Source organism: Salvelinus fontinalis, chromosome 37, assembly GCF_029448725.1.
Source record: "Salvelinus fontinalis isolate EN_2023a chromosome 37, ASM2944872v1, whole genome shotgun sequence".
Lineage (NCBI taxonomy): Eukaryota > Metazoa > Chordata > Actinopteri > Salmoniformes > Salmonidae > Salvelinus > Salvelinus fontinalis.
The window spans coordinates 3,686,434-3,713,980 of record NC_074701.1 but is presented as its reverse complement, the minus strand read 5'-3'; the positions used below and the strand labels follow the sequence as shown (position 1 = coordinate 3,713,980).

At 45.9% G+C, this 27,547-nt stretch overlaps 1 protein-coding gene across 1 annotated transcript in view; it reads left to right on the top strand.

Moving 5' to 3' along the window:
* The window catches only part of cpxm2 (carboxypeptidase X (M14 family), member 2), a 128,749-nt gene that overhangs the window by 47,663 nt on the left and 53,539 nt on the right, over positions 1 to 27,547 (top strand). The window contains exons 4-6 of the mRNA XM_055901702.1: positions 5,529 to 5,668; positions 16,905 to 16,989; positions 24,959 to 25,109. Of these exons, the coding sequence (XP_055757677.1) occupies positions 5,529 to 5,668; positions 16,905 to 16,989; positions 24,959 to 25,109 (376 nt within the window). The remainder of the gene's footprint in view (positions 1 to 5,528; positions 5,669 to 16,904; positions 16,990 to 24,958; positions 25,110 to 27,547) is intronic.

The following is a 27,547-nucleotide window of genomic DNA, read 5'->3' as shown; positions in this document are numbered from 1 at the left end:
AAAATATTTTTCTACCGGCACAGGTTTCATAAATTCACAAATAGCGATTAAGTATTCAATTACTTCTGAAAAATCTTCCTCTGATTTGTCATCCAAAAGGTCCCAGCTATAACATGTAGTGTCGTTTTGTTAGATAAAATCCTTCTTTATATCCCAAAAAGTCAATTTAGTTGGCGCCATCGATGAGTAATCCACTCGTTCAACATGCAGAGAAAGGAATCCGAAAATCTACCCCTATACATTGTTTCAACAAGTCAAAATAAGTTTCTATTTACTCCTCAGATACCCTTAAATGTAATCAAACTATAATATTTCTTACGGAAATAAGTATGTTCAATAGGAAACCGTGTGTTCTGTCTTCCTGGCGAATTTCCAAGACTGTACTAAACCTGATATTTCTTCTTAGATTTTTAGCCACAGGAATTGCATCCAGGGAGCTCATTTTCAAAATGACCTCATACTGGCCATTCTAAGAGGATGGTCTCTCAAAAAAAGAGTCCAGTTGGTTTTTCTTTGGCTTTTCTCCAACCATATCTATTGGGTTATAGTCTCTTACGTTCATTTAACATTTCTACAAACTTCAAAGTGTTTTCTTTCCAATGGTATCAAATATATGCATATCCTGGCTTCAGGGCCTGAGCAACAGGCAGTTTACTTTGGGCACGTCATTCAGACAGGAAGTGGAGAAAACAGGGGCCTAGCTCGGTAGTCTTCATAGATGTTGACATCTAGTTTTTTGGCAACTCTGTTTCTGAAAGATATCAACGTCAATAAAATAAATCTTGACTCGACACAGTTCTACGTGGGTGGGCGGAATAGTACTGGTCGATCCAACTCAATGTCAGTGTCCAATATGACTGCCAATAAACTGGAGGTCCATTATTATATGGCTGCCATTAAACTGGGGGTCCATTATTATATGGCTGCCATTAAACTGGGGGTCCATTATTATATGGCTGCCATTAAACTGGGGGTCCATTATTATACTGCTGCCAATAAACTGGAGGTCCATTACTATAAGGCTGCCATTAAACTGGGGGTCCATTATTATATGGCTGCCATTAAACTGGAGGTCCATTACTATACGGCTGCCATTAAACTGGGGGTCCATTATTATATGGCTGCCTTTAAACTGGGGGTCCATTATTATACGGCTGCCATTAAACTGGGGGTCCATTATTATATGGCTGCCATTAAACTGGAGGTCCATTACTATACGGCTGCCATTAAACTGGGGGTCCATTATTATATGGCTGCCTTTAAACTGGGGGTCCATTATTATACGGCTGCCATTAAACTGGGGGTCCATTATTATATGACTACCATTAATCTGGGGCTCCATTATTATATGGCTGCCAATAAACTGGAGGTCCATTATTATATGGCTGCCATTAAACTGGGGGTCCATTATTATATGGCTGCCATTAAACTGGGGGTCCATTATTATATGGCTGCCATTAAACTGGGCTCCATTATTATATGGCTGCCATTAAACTGGGGGTCCATTATTATATGGCTGCCATTAAACTGGGGGTCCATTATTATATGGCTGCCATTAAACTGGGGGTCCATTATTATATGGCTGCCATTAAACTGGGGGTCCATTATTATATGGCTGCCTTTAAACTGGGGCTCCATTATTATATGGCTGCCTTTAAACTGGGGGTCCATTATTATATGGCTTCCATTAAACTGGGGGTCCATTATTATATGGCTGCCATTAAACTGGGGGTCCATTATTATATGGCTGCCATTAAACTGGGGGTCCATTATTATATGGCTGCCATTAAACTGGGGGTCCATTATTATATGGCTGCCATTAAACTGGGGGTCCATTATTATATGGCTGCCATTAAACTGGGGGTCCATTATTATATGACTACCATTAAACTGGGGGTCCATTATTATATGGCTGCCATTAAACTGGGGGTCCATTATTATATGGCTGCCATTAAACTGCGGGTCCATTATTATATGGCTGCCTTTAACATTTACATTTACATTTAAGTCATTTAGCAGACGCTCTTATCCAGAGCGACTTACAAATTGGTGCATTCACCTAATGACATCCAGTGGAACAGCCACTTTACAATAGTGCATCTAAATCTTTTAAGGGGGGGGGGGGGGGGGCAGAAGGATTGCTTTATCCTATCCTAGGTATTCCTTGAAGAGGTGGGGTTTCAGGTGTCTCCGGAAGGTGGTGATTGACTCCGCTGTCCTGGCGTCGTGAGGGAGTTTGTTCCACCATTGGGGTGCCAGAGCAGCGAACAGTTTTGACTGGGCTGAGCGGGAACTGTACTTCCGCAGTGGTAGGGAGGCGAGCAGGCCAGAGGTGGATGAACGCAGTGCCCTTGTTTGGGTGTAGGGCCTGATCAGAGCCTGAAGGTACTGAGGTGCCGTTCCCCTCACAGCTCCGTAGGCAAGCACCATGGTCTTGTAGCGGATGCGAGCTTCAACTGGAAGCCAGTGGAGAGAGCGGAGGAGCGGGGTGACGTGAGAGAACTTGGGAAGGTTGAACACCAGACGGGCTGCGGCGTTCTGGATGAGTTGTAGGGGTTTGATGGCACAGGCAGGGAGCCCAGCCAACAGCGGGTCCATTATTATACGGCTGTCATTAAACTGGGGGTCCATTATTATATGGCTGCCATTAAACTGGGGGTCCATTATTATATGGCTGCCATTAAACTGGGGGTCCATTATTATACGGCTGCCATTAAACTGGGGGTCCATTATTATATGGCTGCCATTAAACTGGGGGTCCATTATTATATGGCTGCCATTAAACTGGGGGTCCATTATTATACGGCTGTCATTAAACTGGGGGTCCATTATTATACGGCTGTCATTAAACTGGGGCTCCATTATTATACGGCTGTCATTAAACTGGGGGTCCATTATTATATGGCTGCCATTAAACTGGGGCTCCATTATTATACGGCTGTCATTAAACTGGGGGTCCATTATTATACGGCTTCCATTAAACTGGGGGTCCATTATTACAGTTATTATCCCCAAACCTCATAAAGTGGACAGAAATGTTTAAATGGGATCCTTGGAACATCCCAACTCTGACATCACCCCACTTCAGTGTAACATTTAAACGGTTAAGTAATGATTAAGGTTAAGGGTTAGGGTTAGTGATAAGGGTAGAGACGTTCCCAAGGATTCCAGATAGCACTAACCTAAAGTGAACTGGTATCTGGGGGAATAGGTATTTCCTGTCAGGATATGAAGAGAAGGACTGCGGTTCAGTCTTCCTCATCATCATCTGGGTTGTGTCCTTAGATCAGAGTCTGTAGTACACCCATAATGACTTCCACACACACACTTCCAGACAAACAAACCCTTTGTTATTTTTTGGCTGTGTGGTAACGTAGTGTGTTGCATTAGGGGATTGTGCAGGATAATGTCTCCAATCTGGAGAAGAGAGAGAGAGAGAGAGAGACAGACAGACAGACAGACAGACAGACAGACAGACAGACAGACAGACAGACAGACAGACAGACAGACAGACAGACAGAAGGAATAGGTCAGCACACAGGGGAATCTCTTGAAATCAGAAGGAATGGGTCAGCACACAGGGGAATCTCTTGAAATCAGAAGGAATAGGTCAGCACACAGAGGAATCTCTTGAAATCAGAAGGAATAGGTCAGCACACAGAGGAATCTCTTGAAATCAGAAGGAATAGGTCAGCACACAGGGGAATCTCTTGAAATCAGAAGGAATGGGTCAGCACACAGAGGAATCTCTTGAAATCAGAAGGAATACGTCAGCACACAGGGGAATCTCTTGAAATCAGAAGGAATAGGTCAGCACACAGAGGAATCTCTTGAAATCAGAAGGAATAGGTCAGCACACAGGGGAATCTCTTGAAATCAGAAGGAATAGGTCAGCACACAGGGGAATCTCTTGAAATCAGAAGGGACCTGGATTTGCCTTCTGTTTAGCTGCCGATATAGGCGACTACTATCTCCGCCTTTGATTTTATTTGATACATTTGACCATATCATCGTAAAGTATGTTTTTTCAATATAGTTTAATCAGATTATTGAAATTTTTTCGGGAGTTTTGCCGTGTTCCGTTCTCTGACTTTGTTGACGTTGGAGAGCTTTGTGCCACTTGGCTAGTGTGCTTGCTAAATCGAGAGGGAAAGTGGCCGTTCTAAATCCAAACAACGATTGTTCCCGACAAAGGACTCCTTGTCCAACATTCTGATGAAAGATCAGCAAAAGTAAGAAACATTTTATGATGCTATTTCATATATCTGTCGTACATGTGAACTAGTCGTGGGCGCCCAACTTTTGGGTACTCTAGCTATACCGAAGCTGGATGTCGTAATGAAGTTATTTTTTAGAATTCTAACACTGCGATTTCATTAAGAACTAATGGATCTATCATTTCCTATACAACATGTATGTTTTAGTTATGTTTATGAATAGCTATTTGGTCAGAATATGTGTGTCAGAAAAAGTGTCAGGAAAAATCCGGGCGTTGTGGGAAAAAGTAGCTAAGTTAGCACAATGTATAACCATTGATTTCAGCTCTAAATATGCACATTTTCGAACAAAACATAAGTGTATGTATAACCTAATGTTATAGGACTGTCATCTGATGAAGAAAATCAAGGTTAGTCAAAAATTATATATCTTTTACTGGTTTGTTACGATCGCTAACTTTTACTGCTGGGGAAGGGCTTGTGAGTGCAGGTAGACCTAGACAGAGCAGGTGAGTGCAGGTAGACCTAGACAGAGCAGGTGAGTGCAGGTAGACCTAGACAGAGAATTCACATAAACCACTGACAACACCCTGGTGTGGGGGAAGTCTTAGGAGGAACTGCATCATTACAGTCCCATAGCCTTGCCTTAGCCTAAGGAAGCCATTGTCTCGCTCTGCTAGGCCTCTGGGAGGAACCACCCTCTGCAATGTGTTACAACTATTTATCATAGTTTATAAACTACTTGGAAACCCTTTCTAATCCTCTGCTAGGCCTCTGGGAGGAACCACCCTCTGCAATGTGTTACAACTATTTATTACAGTTTATAAACTACTTGGAAACCCTTTCTAATCCTCTGCTAGGCCTCTGGGAGGAACCACCCTCTGCAATGTGTTACAACTATTTATTACAGTTTATAAACTACTTGGAAACCCTTTCTAATCCTCTGCTAGGCCTCTGGGAGGAACCACCCTCTGCAATGTGTTACAACTATTTATTACAGTTTATAAACTACTTGGAAACCCTTTCTAAATTCTCTTCTAGGCCTCTGGTAGGAACCACCCTCTGCAATGTGTTACAACTATTTATTACAGTTTATAAACTACTTGGAAACCCTTTCTAATCCTCTGCTAGGCCTCTGGGAGGAACCACCCTCTGCAATGTGTTACAACTATTTATTACAGTTTATAAACTACTTGGAAACCCTTTCTAATCCTCTGCTAGGCCTCTGGGAGGAACCACCCTCTGCAATGTGTTACAACTATTTATTACAGTTTATAAACTACTTGGAAACCCTTTCTAATCCTCTGATAGGCTGGCCTGTATGATGATGACCTGTATGATGGAGGCTGGTGTGCTGGGAGGAACGACCCTCTGCAGTGGTTGGAGGTGGACGCCAGGAGGCTGACCAAGTTTACAGGGGTCATCACACAGGGAAGGAGCTCTCTCTGGTCGTGAGTATCAACTCCTTATGGTCCTCTGTTTATCTGTCTGTCTGTCTGTCTGTCTGTCTGTCTGTCTGTCTGTCTGTCTGTCTCGCTCTGTCTGTCTCGCTCTGTCTGTCTGTCTGTCTGTCTGTCTGTCTGTCTGTCTGTCTCGCTCTGTCTGTCTCGCTCTGTCTGTCTGTCTGTCTGTCTGTCTGTCTGTCTGTCTGTCTGTCTGTCTCGCTCTGTCTGTCTCGCTCTGTCTGTCTGTCTGTCTGTCTGTCTGTCTGTCTGTCTGTCTGTCTGTCTGTCTCGCTCTGTCTGTCTCGCTCTGTCTGTCTGTCTGTCTGTCTGTCTGTCTGTCTGTCTGTCTCGCTCTGTCTGTCTCGCTCTGTCTGTCTGTCTGTCTGTCTGTCTGTCTGTCTGTCTGTCTGTTTGTCTCTCTGTCTCTGTCTCTGTCTGTCTGTCTGTCTCTCTGTCTCTGTCTCTCTCTCTGTCTGTCTGTCTCTCTGTCTCTGTCTCTTTCTCTTTATCTGGTGTCTGAGTAGTAAGTACTATCCCTTTTCATTGTCTTAAGTCAGGTAGCGCGACTCCGTCAAGTTGGATTAAAATATATTTACCGCAGCTTAACCTTTTATATCCCTTGACCCCATGTCACTGGACAATCACCTGCAGACCCTGACCTTGACCCCATGTCACCCTGACCTTGACCCCATGTCACTGGACAATCAGCTGTAGACCCTGACCTTGACCCCATGTCACTGGACAATCACCTGCAGACCCTGACCTTGACCCCATGCCACCAGACAATCACCTGTAGACCCTGACGTTGACCCCATGTCACTGGACTGCAGATCCTGACCTTGACCCCATGTCACTGGACTGCAGATCCTGACCTTGACCCCATGTCACTAGACAATCAGATGCAGAACCTGACCTTGACCCCATGGCACTAGACAATCACCTGCAGACCCTGACCTTGACCCCATGTCACCCTGACCTTGACCCCATGCCACTAGACAATCAGCTGCAGACCCTGACCTTGACCCCATGTCACTAGACAATCAGCTGCAGAACCTGACCTTGACCCCATGTCACTAGACAATCAGCTGCAGAACCTGACCTTGACCCCATGTCACTAGACAATCACCTGTAGGCCCTGACCTTGACCCCATGTCACTAGACAATCACCTGCAGACCCTGACCTTGACCCCATGTCACTAGACAATCACCTGCAGACCCTGACCTTGACCCCATGTCACTAGACAATCAGCTGCAGAACCTGACCTTGACCCCATGTCACTAGACAATCACCTGCAGACCCTGACCTTGACCCCATGTCACTGGACAATCACCTGTAGACCCTGACCTTGAACCTATGTCACTGGACTGCAGATCCTGACCTTGACCCCATGTCACTGGACAATCACCTGTAGACCCTGACCTTGACCCTATGTCACTGGACTGCAGATCCTGACCTTGACCCCATGTCACTGGACAATCACCTGTAGACCCTGACCTTGACCCCATGTCACCCTGACCTTGACCCTATGTCACTGGACAATCAGCTGCAGACCCTGACCTTGACCCCATGTCACTAGACAATCAGCTGCAGACCCTGACCTTGACCCCATGTCACTGGACTGTAGACCCTGACCTTGACCCCATGCCACTGGACTGCAGACCCTGACCTTGACCCCATGTCACTGGACAATCACCTGCAGACCCTGACCTTGACCCCATGTCACTGGACAATCACCTGCAGACCCTGACCTTGACCCCATGTCACTGGACTGCAGACCCTGACCTTGACCCCATGTCACTGGACAATCAGCTGCAGAACCTGACCTTGACCCCATGTCACTGGACTACAGACCCTGACCTTGACCCCATGCCACTAGACAATCACCTGCAGACCCTGACCTTGACCCCATGTCACTGGACAATCAGCTGCAGAACCTGACCTTGACCCCATGCCACTGGACAATCAGCTGCAATAACATTTTCATATCTCTTGTGAATACTCCTCTCTTTCTGGGATGAGAGGGAGAAGGCCTTTGCTCTGTCTTTCTCTGTTGCTGTGCCCTTGAGCAAGGTACTTAACTGCAATTGCTCCGGGGTCGTTGTTGATAATATCTGACCCTGACCGTGACCCCAGTCTGTTGATAATATCTGACCCTGACCGTGACCCCAGTCTGTTGATAATGTCTGGCCTTGACCGTGACCCCAGTCTGTTAATAATGTCTGACCCTGGTCGTGACCCCAGTCTGTTGATAATGTCTGACCCTGACCGTGACCCCAGTCTGTTGATAATGTCTGATCCTGACCGTGATCCCAGTCTGTTGATAATGTCTGATCCTGACCGTGACCCCAGTCTGTTGATAATGTCTGATCCTGACCGTGACCCCAGTCTGTTGATAAAGTCTGACCCTGACCGTGACCCCAGTCTGTTGATAAAGTCTGACCCTGACCGTGACCCCACTCTCTGAGGGTGTCTGACCCTGACCGTGACCCCAGTCAGTTGATAAAGTCTGACCCTGACCGTGACCCCACTCTCTGAGGGTGTCTGACCCTGACCGTGACCCCAGTCAGTTGATAAAGTCTGACCCTGACCGTGACCCCACTCTCTGAGGGTGTCTGACCCTGACCGTGACCCCAGTCAGTTGATAAAGTCTGACCCTGACCGTGACCCCAGTCAGTTGATAAAGTCTGACCCTGACCGTGACCCCACTCTTTGAGGGTGTCTGACCCTGACCGTGACCCCACTCTCTGAGGGTGTCTGACCCTGACCGTGACCCCACTCTCTGAGGGTGTCTGACCCTGACCGTGACCCCACTCTCTGAGGGTGTCTGACCCTGACCGTGACACCACTCTCTGAGGGTGTCTGACCCTGACCGTGACCCCACTCTCTGAGGGTGTCTGACCCTGACCGTGACCCCAGTCTCTGAGGGTGTCTGACCCTGAGCGTGACCCCACTCTCTGAGGGTGTCTGACCCTGACCGTGACCCCACTCTCTGAGGGTGTCTGACCCTGACCGTGACCCCAGTCAGTTGATAAAGTCTGACCCTGACCGTGACCCCACTCTCTGAGGGTGTCTGACCCTGACCGTGACCCCACTCTCTGAGGGTGTCTGACCCTGACCGTGACCCCACACTCTGAGGGTGTCTGACCCTGACCGTGACCCCACTCTCTGAGGGTGTCTGACCCTGACCGTGACCCCACACTCTGAGGGTGTCTGACCCTGACCGTGACCCCACTCTCTGAGGGTGTCTGACCCTGACCGTGACCCCACTCTCTGAGGGTGTCTGACCCTGACCGTGACCCCACTCTCTGAGGGTGTCTGACCCTGACCGTGACCCCACTCTCTGAGGGTGTCTGACCCTGACCGTGACCCCACTCTCTGAGGGTGTCTGACCCTGACCGTGACCCCACTCTCTGAGGGTGTCTGACCCTGACCGTGACCCCACTCTCTGAGGGTGTCTGACCCTGACCGTGACCCCACTCTCTGAGGGTGTCTGACCCTGACCGTGACCCCACTCTCTGAGGGTGTCTGACCCTGACCGTGACCCCACTCTCTGAGGGTGTCTGACCCTGACCGTGACCCCACTCTCTGAGGGTGTCTGACCCTGACCGTGACCCCACTCTCTGAGGGTGTCTGACCCTGACCGTGACCCCACTCTCTGAGGGTGTCTCAGGGGGAGTTGGGACATGCAGCAAACAGATTTCCATTTCACACCTGACAGAAAATATAGTAAACAACCACCAAATAATTAATGTGCCAATCAGGTTGAGTCCTGTTTTAATCCTCCTCTGAGAAACCTTTTCTCTGGTAGCCTTTATTTGGAGTCTGAGACTGACGTGTCTAAATGGTAGGTCTCATCACGTCTTCATGGCGTCCCATAAGTCTCACCTTCACCAGCCTGACGTGTCTAAATGGTAGGTCCCATCACGTCTTCATGGCGTCCTTTAAGTCTCACCTTCACCAGCCTACGGAGGGAATCTGTCCTCCAATCCAACTCTGATTAACCCCCGTCACTCCTCCCCAATATATCAAATCAAATCACATTTTATGAGTCACATGCACCAAATACAACAGGACCATACAGTGAAATGCTTACTGACAAGCCCATAGTTTAAAAAATATGAATAAGAATAAGAAATAAAAGGAACAAGTCATTTAAGTGCAGCAGTAAAATAACAATAACGAGGCTATATACAGGGTGTACCGGTACAGAGTCAATGTGGAGGCTATATACAGGGGGTACCGGTACAGAGTCAATGTGGAGGCTATATACAGGGGGTACCGGTACAGAGTCAATGCGGAGGCTATATACAGGGGGTACCGGTACAGAGTCAATGTGGAGGCTATATACGGGGGGTACCAGTACAGAGTCAATGTGGAGGCTATATACAGGGGGTACCGGTACAGAGTCAATGTGGAGGCTATATACAGGGGGTACCGGTATAGAGTCAATGTGGAGGCTATATACAGGGTGTACCGGTACAGAGTCAATGTGGAGGTTATATACAGGGGGTACCGGTATAGAGTCAATGTGGAGGCTATATACAGGGGGTACCGGTACAGAGTCAATGTGGAGGCTATATACAGGGGGTACCGGTACAGAGTCAATGTGGAGGCTATATACAGGGGGTACCGGTACAGAGTCAATGTGGAGGCTATATACAGGGGGTACCGGTATAGAGTCAATGTGGAGGCTATATACAGGGGGTACCGGTACAGAGTCAATGTGGAGGCTATATACAGGGGGTACCGGTACAGAGTCAATGTGGAGGCTATATACAGGGGGTACCGGTACAGAGTCAATGTGGAGGCTATATACAGGGGGTACCGGTACAGAGTCAATGTGGAGGCTATATACAGGGGGTACCGGTACAGAGTCAATGTGGAGGCTATATACAGGGGGTACCGGTACAGAGTCAATGTGGAGACTATATACAGGGGGTACCAGTACAGAGTCAATGTGGAGGCTATATACAGGGTGTACCGGTACAGAGTCAATGTGGAGGCTATATACAGGTGGTACCGATACAGAGTCAATGTGGAGACTATATACAGGGGGTACCGGTACAGAGTCAATGTGCGGGGGCACCGGTTAGTCGAGGTAATTGAGGCAATATGTATATGTAGGTAGAGCTATTAAAGTGACTATGCATAGATGATAACAGAGAGTAGCAGCGGCGTAAAAGAGGGGGGGGGGGGGGGTGCAATAGTCTGGGTAGTCATTTGGTTAGCTGTTCAGGAGTCTTATGGCTTGGGGGTAGAAACTGTTTAGAAGCCTCTTGGACCTAGACTTGGCGCTCCGGTACCGCTTGCCGTGCGGTAGCAGAGAGAACAGTCTATAAGTAGGGTGGCTGGAGCCTTTGACAATTTTTGGGTTCTTCCTCTGACACCGCCTGGTATAGAGGTTCTGGATGGCAGGAAGCTTGGCCCCAGTGATGTACTGGGCTGTACGCACTACCCTCTGTAGTGTCTTGCGGTCGGAGGCTGAGCAGTTGCCATACCAGACAGTGATGCAACCCGTCAGGATGCTCTCGATGGTGCAGCTGTAGAACCTTTTGAGGATCTGAGGACCCATGCCAAATCTTATCACTCTCCTGAGTGGGAATAGGTTTTGTCGTGCCCTCTTCACGACTGTCTTGGTGTGTTTGGACCATGTTAGTTTGTTGTTGATGTGGACACCAAGGAACTTGAAGCTCTCAACCTGCTCCACTACAGCCCCGACGATGAGAATAGGGGCGTGCTCGGCCCTCCTTTTCCTGTAGTCCACAATCATCTCCTTTGACTTGATCACATTGAGGAAGAGGTTGTTGTCCTGGCACCACACGGTCAAGTCTCTGACCTCCTCCCTACAGGCTGTCTCATCGTTGTCGGTGATCAGGCCTACCACTGTTGTGAACGCTGAGCTGTAGTCATATATGACTCAGTGTGTGAGTCATATATATATATATATATAGAGAGAGAGAGAGAGAGAGAGAGAGAGAGAGAGAGAGAGAGAGAGAGAGAGAGAGAGAGAGAGAGAGAGAGAGAGAGAGAGAGAGAGAGAGAGAGAGAGAGAGAGAGAGAGAGAGAGAGAGAGAGAGAGAGAGAGAGAGAGAGAGATTCACCCCCATTACTCTCACTCTGACTCACCCTTATTAACCCGCCCCCCCTCTTTCCCCCACTGCCTCATCATCCCTCCAGGTATCTATGGCCAATGAAATGATTTCTCAGTGTGTATCTACATAGCGTGGTGGTGCCTGGGGACAAGCCTGCTCAAGAGACTTACATTGAATCATTGTCTTTAACTGATGATACACCTCCAACACAGGTAGCATCTAAACCCCTCCTCCATCAGACCTACTGATCTAAACCCCTCCCCCATCAGACCTACTGATCTATACCCCTCCTCCATCAGACCTACTGATCTAAACCCCTCCCCCATCAGACCTACTGATCTAAACCCCTCCTCCATCAGACCTACTGATCTAAACCCCTCCTCCATCAGACCTACTGATCTATACCCCTCCTCCATCAGACCTACTGATCTAAACCCCTCCTCCATCAGACCTACTGATCTAAACCCCTCCTCCATCAGACCTACTGATCTAAACCCCTCCTCCATCAGACCTACTGATCTAAACCCCTCCCCCATCAGACCTACTGATCTAAACCCCTCCTCCATCAGACCTACTGATCTAAACCCCTCCCCCATCAGACCTACTGATCTATACCCCTCCTCCATCAGACCTACTGATCTAAACCCCTCCCCCATCAGACCTACTGATCTAAACCCCTCCTCCATCAGACCTACTGATCTAAACCCCTCCTCCATCAGACCTACTGATCTAAACCCCTCCTCCATCAGACCTACTGATCTATACCCCTCCTCCATCAGACCTACTGATCTAAACCCCTCCCCCATCAGACCTACTGATCTAAACCCCTCCTCCATCAGACCTACTGATCTAAACCCCTCCTCCATCAGACCTACTGATCTAAACCCCTCCCCCATCAGACCTACTGATCTAAACCCCTCCTCCATCAGACCTACTGATCTAAACCCCTCCCCCATCAGACCTACTGATCTAAACCCCTCCTCCATCAGACCTACTGATCTAAACCCCTCCCCCATCAGACCTACTGATCTATACCCCTCCTCCATCAGACCTACTGATCTAAACCCCTCCCCCATCAGACCTACTGATCTAAACCCCTCCCCCATCAGACCTACTCATCTAAACCCCTCCCCCATCATACCTACTGATCTAAACCCCTCCTCCATCAGACCTACTGATCTAAACCCCTCCCCCATCAGACCTACTGATCTATACCCCTCCTCCATCAGACCTACTGATCTAAACCCCTCCCCCATCAGACCTACTCATCTAAACCCCTCCCCCATCATGCCTACTGATCTAAACCCCTCCTCCATCAGACCTACTGATCTAAACCCCTCCCCCATCAGACCTACTGATCTAAACCTCTCCCCCATCAGACCTACTGATCTAAACCCCTCCCCCATCAGACCTACTGATCTAAACCCCTCCCCCATCAGACCTACTGATCTAAACCCCTCCCCCATCAGGCCTACTCATCTAAACCCCTCCCCCATCATACCTACTGATCTAAACCCCTCCCCCATCAGACCTACTGATCTAAACCCCTCCTCCATCAGACCTACTGATCTAAACCCCTCCCCCATCAGACCTACTGATCTATACCCCTCCTCCATCAGACCTACTGATCTAAACCCCTCCCCCATCAGACCTACTCATCTAAACCCCTCCCCCATCATACCTACTGATCTAAACCCCTCCTCCATCAGACCTACTGATCTAAACCCCTCCCCCATCAGACCTACTGATCTAAACCTCTCCCCCATCAGACCTACTGATCTAAACCCCTCCCCCATCAGACCTACTGATCTAAACCCCTCCCCTATCAGACCTACTGATCTAAACCCCTCCCCCATCAGACCTACTGATCTAAACCCCTCCCCCATCAGACCTACTGATCTAAACCCCTCCTCCATCAGACCTACTGATCTGAATGGAAGGTTTTCATGACTGTGGTGTGAAAAGGGTTTGACCCGATGGGGAATCATCGTTGCAGAGTGAGAGCACGTTCACTGACGTGTAATCCTGGAATCAGGGGCTTCCCTGGAGCACTGCTTCCCTCAGCAGCAGCCCAGCCCTTAATCAGCTGTGGTGGGTTAAAACACACACACACACACACACACACACACACACACACACGCACACACACACACACACATACACACACACACACACACGCCCACGTGCACACATGGGAAGTAAAAATGTATTCCCGTTTTCCCATTTCCCTGAACCCTAAACCTAACCCTTAACCTTGGACCTAACCACCAACCTAAACCTAATGCCCTAAACCTAACCCTTAACCTTGGACCTAACCACCAACCTAAACCTAATGCCCTAAACCTAACCCTTAACCTTGGACCTAACCACAAACCTAAACCTAATGCCCTAAACCTAACCCCTAACTTAACCCCTAACCTTGGACCTAACCACAAACCTAAACCTAATGGCTAACCCTAACCCCTAACTTAACCCTTAACCTAACCTTAACCCTAAATCCTAACTTAACCCTTAACCAGAATGTCCTGACAAGTCACCAGAATGTCCTGACAAGTCACCTCAATGTCCTGACAAGTCACCAGAATGTCCTGACAAGTCACCAGAATGTCCTGACAAGACACCTCAATGTCCTGACAAGTCACCAGAATGTCCTGGCAAGTCACCTCAATATCCTGACAAGACACCTCAATGTCCTGACAAGACACCTCAATGTCCTGACAAGACACCTCAATGTCCTGACAAGTCACCTCAATGTCCTGACAAGACACCTCAATGTCCTGACAAGTCACCAGAATGTCCTGACAAGACACCTCAATGTCCTGACAAGTCACCAGAATGTCCTGACAAGTCACCAGAATGTCCTGACAAGACACCTCAATGTCCTGACAAGTCACCAGAATGTCCTGGCAAGTCACCTCAATATCCTGACAAGACACCTCAATGTCCTGACAAGACACCTCAATGTCCTGACAAGACACCTCAATGTCCTGACAAGTCACCTCAATGTCCTGACAAGACACCTCAATGTCCTGACAAGTCACCAGAATGTCCTGACAAGACACCTCAATGTCCTGACAAGTCACCTCAATGTCCTGACAAGACAGCGCAAGTTTTCCAAAGCAAATAAAAAGTAAGAAATGTGAAACCGTATTGAACTGTAACCAGCACCGTGAGCCAATGACCTCATTGGTTAATAAAGGAGACCATTGTTCTCAGCAGCATCAGGCCCATATGGGTCCTGTATAAAGCTGGTGAACAATATCGTCATGTTAAGCCACTTAGCACAATGCTAACCGTAATATATCATCATGTTAAGCCACTTAGCACAATGCTAACCGTAATATATCATCATGTTAAGCCACTTAGCACAATGCTAACCGTAATATATCATCATGTTAAGCCACTTAGCACAATGCTAACCATAATATATCATCTAGTTAAGCCACTTAGCACAATGCTAACCGTAATATATCATCATGTTAAGCCACTTAGCACAATGCTAACCGTAATATATCATCATGTTAAGCCACTTAGCACAATGCTAACCGTAATATATCGTCATGTTAAGCCACTTAGCACAATGCTAACCGTAATATTATATACTAGCAGTTAGCAGCACTAGCAAGCACTATTCCACTGAAATAGACCAACGAGGAAAAGCACATCTGAGTAAACCTAATTAACAGACTGTCATCACACGGACAGTTTTTAAGCAAATTATGAAAAAGTACCCGGCACTATGAGCTAAAAAAAACTAATTCCCTTCTTTGGTTCGGTGAAGAAGAACCAATTACTCTCTTTCTGCTGATGATCACATCGTCCGTTAGAATCTCCATACTCTCCCCAGCTGCCTGTGGTCGTATTTGGCACGTTCTGCCCTTTGTACTGGTTAACTGGGAAAAGGAGGCTCTTAAACGGCTCTCTCAGAAAACCGCTCGTTATTTCCTGAATTAGGGGGGGGCGAGCTGAGAAAGCGCCCCTTTTTGTCATCTCCTTCCCGAGTCGTCTCCCGCTGCTGATCTGGAGTTACAGAACACATGTGGAAGACACAAGGGGGCTTTTAGGCAAAGACAGATCGTATTTCTGTAGTGATGTAGTTCTATTGTAACTGGTAACTAGTATCTGTCTATGTTGCCAGATTTAGAAAAGGTCTCATTGTGTTTTAATTAGCAGGACTGGGGATTCCTACAGCACCAGAGTCATCACACCATACGTTCACCCCGGCTCAGGGTTGATATCTCTATCCAGGAGACATCTACTGTGTGTGTGTGTGTGTGTGTGTGTGTGTGTGTGTGTGTGTGTGTGTGTGTGCGTGCGTGCGTGCGTGCGTGCGTGCGTGCGTGCGTGCGTGCGTGCGTGCGTGTCTTTGCTGTGCTGCCAGCCGTGCACAGTAGAATTCTCTTTTTCAGTTGTCATACCATTAGCTTCATGGTGGCTCCACTAACCAGAACCAGGTTTCTGCCCATATTTCAACATTGGTCCCAGAAGGAGACTGTTACTGTAAGTAGAACAAGCTGGGATGGATCTGGTTCGTAACGGTATAAATGTTCATATGGACCGGATCTCTGGAGATATTTACATATATATTGACGTAATACATTTGACATCTACTGGTATGGATCGTATTATATTTGTTGTTACTTAGTGGATTAGCTACAGGTATAGGATCATAATTTGACCTATATTGTCATCGCAACAACAAAAAATCTGCAGTAACAGGATTTTAACGTTTAGTCCATAATGTTGCTTGATCGGTGGTTAGGCTATTAGCTGGACAAAAGTAGGCTACATGAAAAGTGCAATACTGTTAATTTAACCGTGTGTTATTTTGGGTTTTCAGTGAATTTATGTAAATCACAAATCTCATCTGTAGGAAAATTCTCAGCAACAAAAGATTAATCAAATTAAGATCCTACATCTGTACTGTAAAGTTGTCACCTGTAGTTAAATTCACTTAAGAAATGTACGGTGTCCGTATTAGGAAAAGGCACCAACTCCTAGTGACTCTGACACAGCTTCCATGGACATTCGCTTCCTAATATGGACACCGTGTCCGTCAGTCCAGCACGGAACAGTTTGGCTTTGAACCCTCTAAACTAATTCCCTCTTCTTAAGCTTCCTTGACTTTCTCTCTCCTCCTGTGTTTTAGGAGTGACTGGGTGACGTCATATAAGGTCCTTGTGAGCAACGACAGTCACACATGGGTCACTCTGAAGAACGGATCACAAGACCTGGTGAGTAGCTAGCTGAGATCATGGTCAATAGATGTGATTGGGGTGGAGATCAATATATATGACTGGGGTGGAGATCAATAGATATGATTAGGGTGGAGATCAATATATATGATTAGGGTGGAGATCAATAGATATGATTAGGGTGGAGATCAATATATATGATTGGGGTGGAGATCAATAGATATGATTAGGGTGGAGATCAATAGATATGATTGGGGTGCAGAGCAATAGATATGATTAGGGTGGAGATCAATAGATATGATTGGGGTGGAGATCAATAGATGTGATTAGGGTGGAGATCAATAGTTGTGATTGGGGTGGAGATCAATAGATGTGATTGGGGTGGAGAGCAATAGATATGATTGGGGTGGAGATCAATATATATGATTAGGGTGGAGATCAATAGATGTGATTAGGGTGGAGATCAATAGATGTGATTGGGGTGGAGAGCAATAGATGTGATTGGGGTGGAGATCAATAGATGTGATTGGGGTGGAGAGCAATAGATATGATTGGGGTGGAGATCAATATATATGATTAGGGTGGAGACCAATAGATATAATTGGGGTGGAGATCAATAGATGTGATTGGCGTGGAGATCAATGAGGCATGGTTGTTACAGCAGTTCACACTTTGTAAGTACGTTCTGGAAGAGTTTGTTTCTTGGATCATATTGATCAGATTCCAATGTCATTATGGCGTCATCTAAGTAAGAATTACCATGGTCCATAGATGGTTCTGTATTACCATGGTCCATAGATGGTACTGTACCATGGTCCATAGATGGTACTGTATTACCATGGTCCATAGATGGTACTGTATTACCATGGTCCATAGATGGTACTGTATTACCATGGTCCATAGATGGTACTGTATTACCATGGTCCATAGATGGTACTGTACCATGGTCCATAGATGGTACTGTACCATGGTCCATAGATGGTACTGTACCATGGTCCATAGATGGTACTGTACCATGGTCCATAGATGGTACTGTATTACCATGGTCCATAGATGGTTCTGTACCATTGTCCATAGATGGTACTGTATTACCATGGTCCATAGATGGTACTGTATTACCATGGTCCATAGATGGTACTGTATTACCAGGGTCCATAGATGGTACTGTATTACCATGGTCCATAGATGGTACTGTATTACCATGGTCCATAGATGGTTCTGTATTACCATGGTCCATAGATGGTTCTGTACCATGGTCCATAGATGGTTCTGTATTACCATGGTCCATAGATGGTTCTGTACCATGGTCCATAGATGGTTCTGTATCATGGTCCATAGATGGTTCTGTACCATGGTCCATAGATGGTACTGTACCATGGTCCATAGATGGTTCTGTATTACCATGGTCCATAGATGGTTCTGTACCATGGTCCATAGATGGTACTGTACCATGGTCCATAGATGGTACTGTACCATGGTCCATAGATGGTACTGTACCATGGTCCATAGATGGTTCTGTACCATGGTCCATAGATGGTACTGTACCATGGTCCATAGATGGTTCTGTACCATGGTCTATAGATGGTTCTGTACCATGATCCATAGATGGTACTGTACCATGGTCCATAGATGGTTCTGTACCATGGTCCATAGATGGTACTGTACCATGGTCCATAGATGGTACTGTATTACCATGGTCCATAGATGGTTCTGTACCATGGTCCATAGATGGTACTGTACCATGGTCCATAGATGGTACTGTACCATGGTCCATAGATGGTACTGTATTACCATGGTCCATAGATGGTTCTGTACCATGGTTCATAGATGGTACTGTACCATGGTCCATAGATGGTACTGTACCATGGTCCATAGATGGTACTGTATTACCATGGTCCATAGATGGTTCTGTACCATGGTCCATAGATGGTACTGTATTACCATGGTCCATAGATGGTTCTGTACCATGGTCCATAGATGGTACTGTATTACCATGGTCCATAGATGGTACTGTACCATGGTCCATAGATGGTACTGTACCATGGTCCATAGATGGTACTGTACCATGGTCCATAGATGGTACTGTACCATGGTCCATAGATGGTACTGTACCATGGTCCATAGATGGTACTGTACCATGGTCCATAGATGGTACTGTACCATGGTCCATAGATGGTACTGTATTACCATGGTCCATAGATGGTTCTGTACCATGGTCCATAGATGGTTCTGTACCATGGTCCATAGATGGTACTGTATTACCATGGTCCATAGATGGTACTGTACCATGGTCCATAGATGGTACTGTATTACCATGGTCCATAGATGGTACTGTACCATGGTCCATAGATGGTACTGTATTACCATGGTCCATAGATGGTTCTGTACCATGGTCCATAGATGGTACTGTATTACCATGGTCCATAGATGGTACTGTACCATGGTCCATAGATGGTACTGTATTACCATGGTCCATAGATGGTTCTGTACCATGGTCCATATATGGTACTGTATTACCATGGTCCATAGATGGTACTGTACCATGGTTCATAGATGGTACTGTACCATGGTCAATAGATGGTACTGTATTACCATGGTCCATAGATGGTACTGTATTACCATGGTCCATAGATGGTACTGTACCATGGTCCATAGATGGTACTGTATTACCATGGTTCATAGATGGTACTGTATTACCATGGTCCATAGATGGTTCTGTACCATGGTCCATAGATGGTACTGTATTACCATGGTCCATAGATGGTACTGTACCATGGTCCATAGATGGTACTGTATTACCATGGTCCATAGATGGTACTGTATTACCATGGTCCATAGATGGTACTGTATTACCATGGTCCATAGATGGTTCTGTACCATGGTCAATAGATGGTTCTGTACCATGGTCCATAGATGGTACTGTATTACCATGGTCCATAGATGGTACTGTACCATGGTCCATAGATGGTACTGTATTACCATGGTCCATAGATGGTTCTGTACCATGGTCCATAGATGGTACTGTATTACCATGGTCCATAGATGGTACTGTACCATGGTCCATAGATGGTACTGTATTACCATGGTCCATAGATGGTTCTGTACCATGGTCCATAGATGGTACTGTATTACCATGGTCCATAGATGGTACTGTACCATGGTCCATAGATGGTACTGTATTACCATGGTTCATAGATGGTACTGTACCATGGTCCATAGATGGTTCTGTACCATGGTCCATAGATGGTACTGTACCATGGTCCATAGATGGTTCTGTACCATGGTTCATAGATGGTACTGTACCATGGTCCATAGATGGTTCTGTACCATGGTCCATAGATGGTACTGTATTACCATGGTCCATAGATGGTTCTGTACCATGGTCCATAGATGGTTCTGTACCATGGTTCATAGATGGTACTGTACCATGGTTCATAGATGGTTCTGTACCATGGTCCATATATGGTACTGTAATACCATGGTCCATAGATGGTACTGTATTACCATGGTCCATAGATGGTACTGTACCATGGTCCATAGATGGTACTGTATTACCATGGTCCATAGATGGTACTGTATTACCATGGTCCATAGATGGTACTGTACCATGGTCCATAGATGGTTCTGTACCATGGTTCATAGATGGTACTGTACCATGGTGCATAGATGGTACTGTACCATGGTCCATAGATGGTTCTGTACCATGGTCCATAGATGGTTTCTTAACCATGGTCCATAGATGGTACTGTATTACAATGGTCCATAGATGGTTCTGTACTATGGTCCATAGATGGTTCTGTACTATGGTCCAAAGATGGTACTGTATTACCATGGTCCATAGATGGTTCTGTACTATGGTCCATAGATGGTACTGTATTACCATGGTCCATAGATGGTACTGTACCATGGTCCATAGATGGTACTGTATTACCATGGTCCATAGATGGTTCTGTACCATGGTCCATAGATGGTACTGTATTACCATGGTCCATAGATGTACTGTACCATGGTCCATAGATGGTCCTGTACCATGGTCCATAGATGGTTCTGAACCATGGTCCGTAGATGGTACTGTACCATGGTCCGTAGATGGTACTGTACCATGGTCCATAGATGGTACTGTATTACCATGGTCCATAGATGGTACTGTATTACCATGGTCCATAGATGGTACTGTATTACCATGGTCCATAGATGGTTCTGTATTACCATGGTCCATAGATGGTACTGTACCATGGTCCATAGATGGTTCTGTATTACCATGGTCCATAGATGGTACTGTACCATGGTCCATAGATGGTACTGTACCATGGTCCATAGATGGTACTGTACCATGGTCCATAGATGGTTCTGTATCATGGTCCATAGATGGTTCTGTACCATGGTCCATAGATGGTACTGTACCATGGTCCATAGATGGTTCTGTATTACCATGGTCCATAGATGGTTCTGTACCATGGTCCATAGATGGTACTGTACCATGGTCCATAGATGGTACTGTACCATGGTCCATAGATGGTACTGTACCATGGTCCATAGATGGTTCTGTACCATGGTCCATAGATGGTACTGTACCATGGTCCATAGATGGTTCTGTACCATGGTCTATAGATGGTTCTGTACCATGATCCATAGATGGTACTGTACCATGGTCCATAGATGGTTCTGTACCATGGTCCATAGATGGTACTGTACCATGGTCCATAGATGGTACTGTATTACCATGGTCCATAGATGGTTCTGTACCATGGTCCATAGATGGTACTGTACCATGGTCCATAGATGGTACTGTACCATGGTCCATAGATGGTACTGTATTACCATGGTCCATAGATGGTTCTGTACCATGGTTCATAGATGGTACTGTACCATGGTCCATAGATGGTACTGTACCATGGTCCATAGATGGTACTGTATTACCATGGTCCATAGATGGTTCTGTACCATGGTCCATAGATGGTACTGTATTACCATGGTCCATAGATGGTTCTGTACCATGGTCCATAGATGGTACTGTATTACCATGGTCCATAGATGGTACTGTACCATGGTCCATAGATGGTACTGTACCATGGTCCATAGATGGTACTGTACCATGGTCCATAGATGGTACTGTACCATGGTCCATAGATGGTACTGTACCATGGTCCATAGATGGTACTGTACCATGGTCCATAGATGGTACTGTACCATGGTCCATAGATGGTACTGTATTACCATGGTCCATAGATGGTTCTGTACCATGGTCCATAGATGGTTCTGTACCATGGTCCATAGATGGTACTGTATTACCATGGTCCATAGATGGTACTGTACCATGGTCCATAGATGGTACTGTATTACCATGGTCCATAGATGGTACTGTACCATGGTCCATAGATGGTACTGTATTACCATGGTCCATAGATGGTTCTGTACCATGGTCCATAGATGGTACTGTATTACCATGGTCCATAGATGGTACTGTACCATGGTCCATAGATGGTACTGTATTACCATGGTCCATAGATGGTTCTGTACCATGGTCCATATATGGTACTGTATTACCATGGTCCATAGATGGTACTGTACCATGGTTCATAGATGGTACTGTACCATGGTCAATAGATGGTACTGTATTACCATGGTCCATAGATGGTACTGTATTACCATGGTCCATAGATGGTACTGTACCATGGTCCATAGATGGTACTGTATTACCATGGTTCATAGATGGTACTGTATTACCATGGTCCATAGATGGTTCTGTACCATGGTCCATAGATGGTACTGTATTACCATGGTCCATAGATGGTACTGTACCATGGTCCATAGATGGTACTGTATTACCATGGTCCATAGATGGTACTGTATTACCATGGTCCATAGATGGTACTGTATTACCATGGTCCATAGATGGTTCTGTACCATGGTCAATAGATGGTTCTGTACCATGGTCCATAGATGGTACTGTATTACCATGGTCCATAGATGGTACTGTACCATGGTCCATAGATGGTACTGTATTACCATGGTCCATAGATGGTTCTGTACCATGGTCCATAGATGGTACTGTATTACCATGGTCCATAGATGGTACTGTACCATGGTCCATAGATGGTACTGTATTACCATGGTCCATAGATGGTTCTGTACCATGGTCCATAGATGGTACTGTATTACCATGGTCCATAGATGGTACTGTACCATGGTCCATAGATGGTACTGTATTACCATGGTTCATAGATGGTACTGTACCATGGTCCATAGATGGTTCTGTACCATGGTCCATAGATGGTACTGTACCATGGTCCATAGATGGTTCTGTACCATGGTTCATAGATGGTACTGTACCATGGTCCATAGATGGTTCTGTACCATGGTCCATAGATGGTACTGTATTACCATGGTCCATAGATGGTTCTGTACCATGGTCCATAGATGGTTCTGTACCATGGTTCATAGATGGTACTGTACCATGGTTCATAGATGGTTCTGTACCATGGTCCATATATGGTACTGTAATACCATGGTCCATAGATGGTACTGTATTACCATGGTCCATAGATGGTACTGTACCATGGTCCATAGATGGTACTGTATTACCATGGTCCATAGATGGTACTGTATTACCATGGTCCATAGATGGTACTGTACCATGGTCCATAGATGGTTCTGTACCATGGTTCATAGATGGTACTGTACCATGGTGCATAGATGGTACTGTACCATGGTCCATAGATGGTTCTGTACCATGGTCCATAGATGGTTTCTTAACCATGGTCCATAGATGGTACTGTATTACAATGGTCCATAGATGGTTCTGTACTATGGTCCATAGATGGTTCTGTACTATGGTCCAAAGATGGTACTGTATTACCATGGTCCATAGATGGTTCTGTACTATGGTCCATAGATGGTACTGTATTACCATGGTCCATAGATGGTACTGTACCATGGTCCATAGATGGTACTGTATTACCATGGTCCATAGATGGTTCTGTACCATGGTCCATAGATGGTACTGTATTACCATGGTCCATAGATGTACTGTACCATGGTCCATAGATGGTCCTGTACCATGGTCCATAGATGGTTCTGAACCATGGTCCGTAGATGGTACTGTACCATGGTCCGTAGATGGTACTGTACCATGGTCCATAGATGGTACTGTATTACCATGGTCCATAGATGGTACTGTATTACCATGGTCCATAGATGGTACTGTATTACCATGGTCCATAGATGGTTCTGTATTACCATGGTCCATAGATGGTACTGTACCATGGTCCATAGATGGTTCTGTATTACCATGGTCCATAGATGGTACTGTACCATGGTCCATAGATGGTACTGTACCATGGTCCATAGATGGTACTGTACCATGGTCCATAGATGGTACTGTACCATGGTCCATAGATGGTACTGTATTACCATGGTCCATAGATGGTTCTGTACCATGGTCCATAGATGGTACTGTACCATGGTCCATAGATGGTACTGTATTACCATGGTCCATAGATGGTACTGTATTACCATGGTCCATAGATGGTACTGTACCATGGTCCATAGATGGTTCTGTGCCATGGTCCTTAGATGGTACTGTACCATGGTCCATAGATGGTACTGTATTACCATGGTCCATAGATGGTTCTGTACCATGGTCCATAGATGGTTCTGTACCATGGTCCATAGATGGTACTGTACCATGGTCCATAGATAGTTCTGTACCATGGTCCATAGATGGTTCTGTATTACCATGGTCCATAGATGGTTCTGTATTACCATGGTCCATAGATGGTACTGTATTACCATGGTCCATAGATGGTTCTGTACCATGGTCCATAGATGGTACTGTACCATGGTCCATAGATGGTACTATATTACCATGGTCCATAGATGGTACGGTACCATGGTCCATAGATGGTACTGTATTACCATGGTCCATAGATGGTACTGTACCATGTGCCAGCTACCGATCCCTAGTGGCTTATTCACTGAGTTGTTAAACATCTACTTGTCTCAGTAGATCTTCCCTGGCAACACGGAGAAAGAGATCCCTGTGTTGAACATGTTACCTGTGGCTGCCGTGGCTCGTTACATCAGAGTCAACCCTCGCTCCTGGTTCAACCGGGGCAGCATCTGCATGAGGGTCGAGATCCTGGGATGTCCCATGCCAGGTAACTACTGTGTGATTCTACTAGGTAACTGCTGTGTGATTCTAACAGGTAACTGCTGTGTGTGCATTGTGTGATTCCACTAGGTAACTGCTGTGTGTGTATTGCGTGATTCTACTAGGTAACTGCTGTGTGTGTATTGTGTGATTCCACTAGGTAACTGCTGTGTGTGTACTGTGTGATTCTACTAGGTACCTGCTGTGTGATTCTACTAGGTAACTGCTGTGTGATTCTACTAGGTAACTGCTGTGTGATTCTACTAGGTAACTGCTGTGTGTGTATTGCGTGATTCTACTAGGTAACTGCTGTGTGTGTATTGCGTGATTCTACTAGGTAACTGCTGTGTGATTCTACTAGGTAACTGCTGTGTGTGTATTGCGTGATTCTACTAGGTAACTGCTGTGTGATTCTACTAGGTAACTGCTGTGTGTGTATTGTGTGATTCTACTAGGTAACTGCTGTGTGATTCTACTAGGTAACTGCTGTGTGATTCTACTAGGTAACTGCTGTGTGATTCTACTAGGTACCTGCTGTGTGTGTACTGTGTGATTCTACTAGGTAACTGCTGTGTGATTCTACTAGGTACCTGCTGTGTGATTCTACTAGGTAACTGCTGTGTGATTCTACTAGGTACCTGCTGTGTGTGTATTGTGTGATTCTACCAGGTACCTGCTGTGTGATTCTACTAGGTACCTGCTGTGTGATTCTACTAGGTAACTGCTGTGTGATTCTACTAGGTACCTGCTGTGTGATTCTACTAGGTAACTGCTGTGTGATTCTACTAGGTAACTGCTGTGTGATTCTACTAGGTAACTACTGTGTGATTCTACTAGGTAACTGCTGTGTGATTCTACTAGGTAACTGCTGTGTGATTCTACTAGGTAACTGCTGTGCGATTCTACCAGGTAACTGCTGTGTGTACTGTGTGATTCTACTAGGTAACTGCTGTCTGATTCTACTAGGTAACTGCTGTGTGTACTGTCTGATTCTACTAGGTAACTGCTGTGTGTACTGTGTGATTCTACTAGGTAACTGCTGTGTGTACTGTGTGATTCTACTAGGTAACTGCTGTGTGTGTGTACTGTGTGATTCTACTAGGTAACTGCTGTGTGTGTACTGTGTGATTCTACTAGGTAACTGCTGTGTGATTCTACTAGGTAACTGCTGTGTGTACTGTGTGATTCTACTAGGTAACTGCTGTGTGTGTACTGTGTGATTCTACTAGGTAACTGCTGTGTGATTCTACTAGGTAACTGCTGTGTGTGTACTGTGTGATTCTACTAGGTAACTGCTGTGTGATTCTACTAGGTAACTGCTGTGTGTGTACTGTGTGATTCTACTAGGTAACTGCTGTGTGTACTGTGTGATTCTACTAGGTAACTGCTGTGTGTGTACTGTGTGATTCTACTAGGTAACTGCTGTGTGATTCTACTAGGTAACTGCTGTGTGTACTGTGTGAGTCCACTAGGTTACTGCTGTGTGATTCTACTAGGTAGCTGCTGTGTGATTCTACTAGGTACCTGCTGTGTGTACTGTGTGATTCTACTAGGTACCTGCTGTGTGTACTGTGTGATTCTACTAGGTACCTGCTGTGTGTACTGTGTGATTCTACTAGGTAACTGCTGTGTGTGCTGTGTGATTCTACTAGGTACCTGCTGTGTGTACTGTGTGATTCTACTAGGTACCTGCTGTGTGTACTGTGTGATTCTACTAGGTACCTGCTGTGTGTACTGTGTGATTCTACTAGGTAACTGCTGTGTGTGCTGTGTGATTCTACTAGGTACCTGCTGTGTGTACTGTGTGATTCTGCCAGGTAACTGCTGTGTGTGTACTGTGTGATTCTACTAGGTAACTGCTGTGTGTGTACTGTGTGATTCTACCAGGTAACTGCTGTGTGATTCTACTAGGTAACTGCTGTGTGTGTACTGTGTGATTCTACCAGGTAACTGCTGTGTGTGTACTGTGTGATTCTACCAGGTAACTGCTGTGTGATTCTACTAGGTAACTGCTGTGTGTACTGTGTGATTCTACTAGGTAACTGCTGTGTGTGTACTGTGTGAGTCCACTAGGTAACTGCTGTGTGATTCTACTAGGTAACTGCTGTGTGATTCTACTAGGTAACTGCTGTGTGTGTACTGTGTGAGTCCACTAGGTAACTGCTGTGTGATTCTACTAGGTAACTGCTGTGTGATTCTACTAGGTAACTGCTGTGTGTGTACTGTGTGATTCTACTAGGTAACTGCTGTGTGATTCTACTAGGTAACTGCTGTGTGTGTACTGTGTGATTCTACTAGGTAACTGCTGTGTGTGTACTGTGTGATTCTACTAGGTAACTGCTGTGTGTACTGTGTGATTCTACTAGGTAACTGCTGTTTTGTGTACTGTGTGAGTCCACTAGGTAACTGCTGTGTGATTCTACTAGGTAACTGCTGTGTGATTCT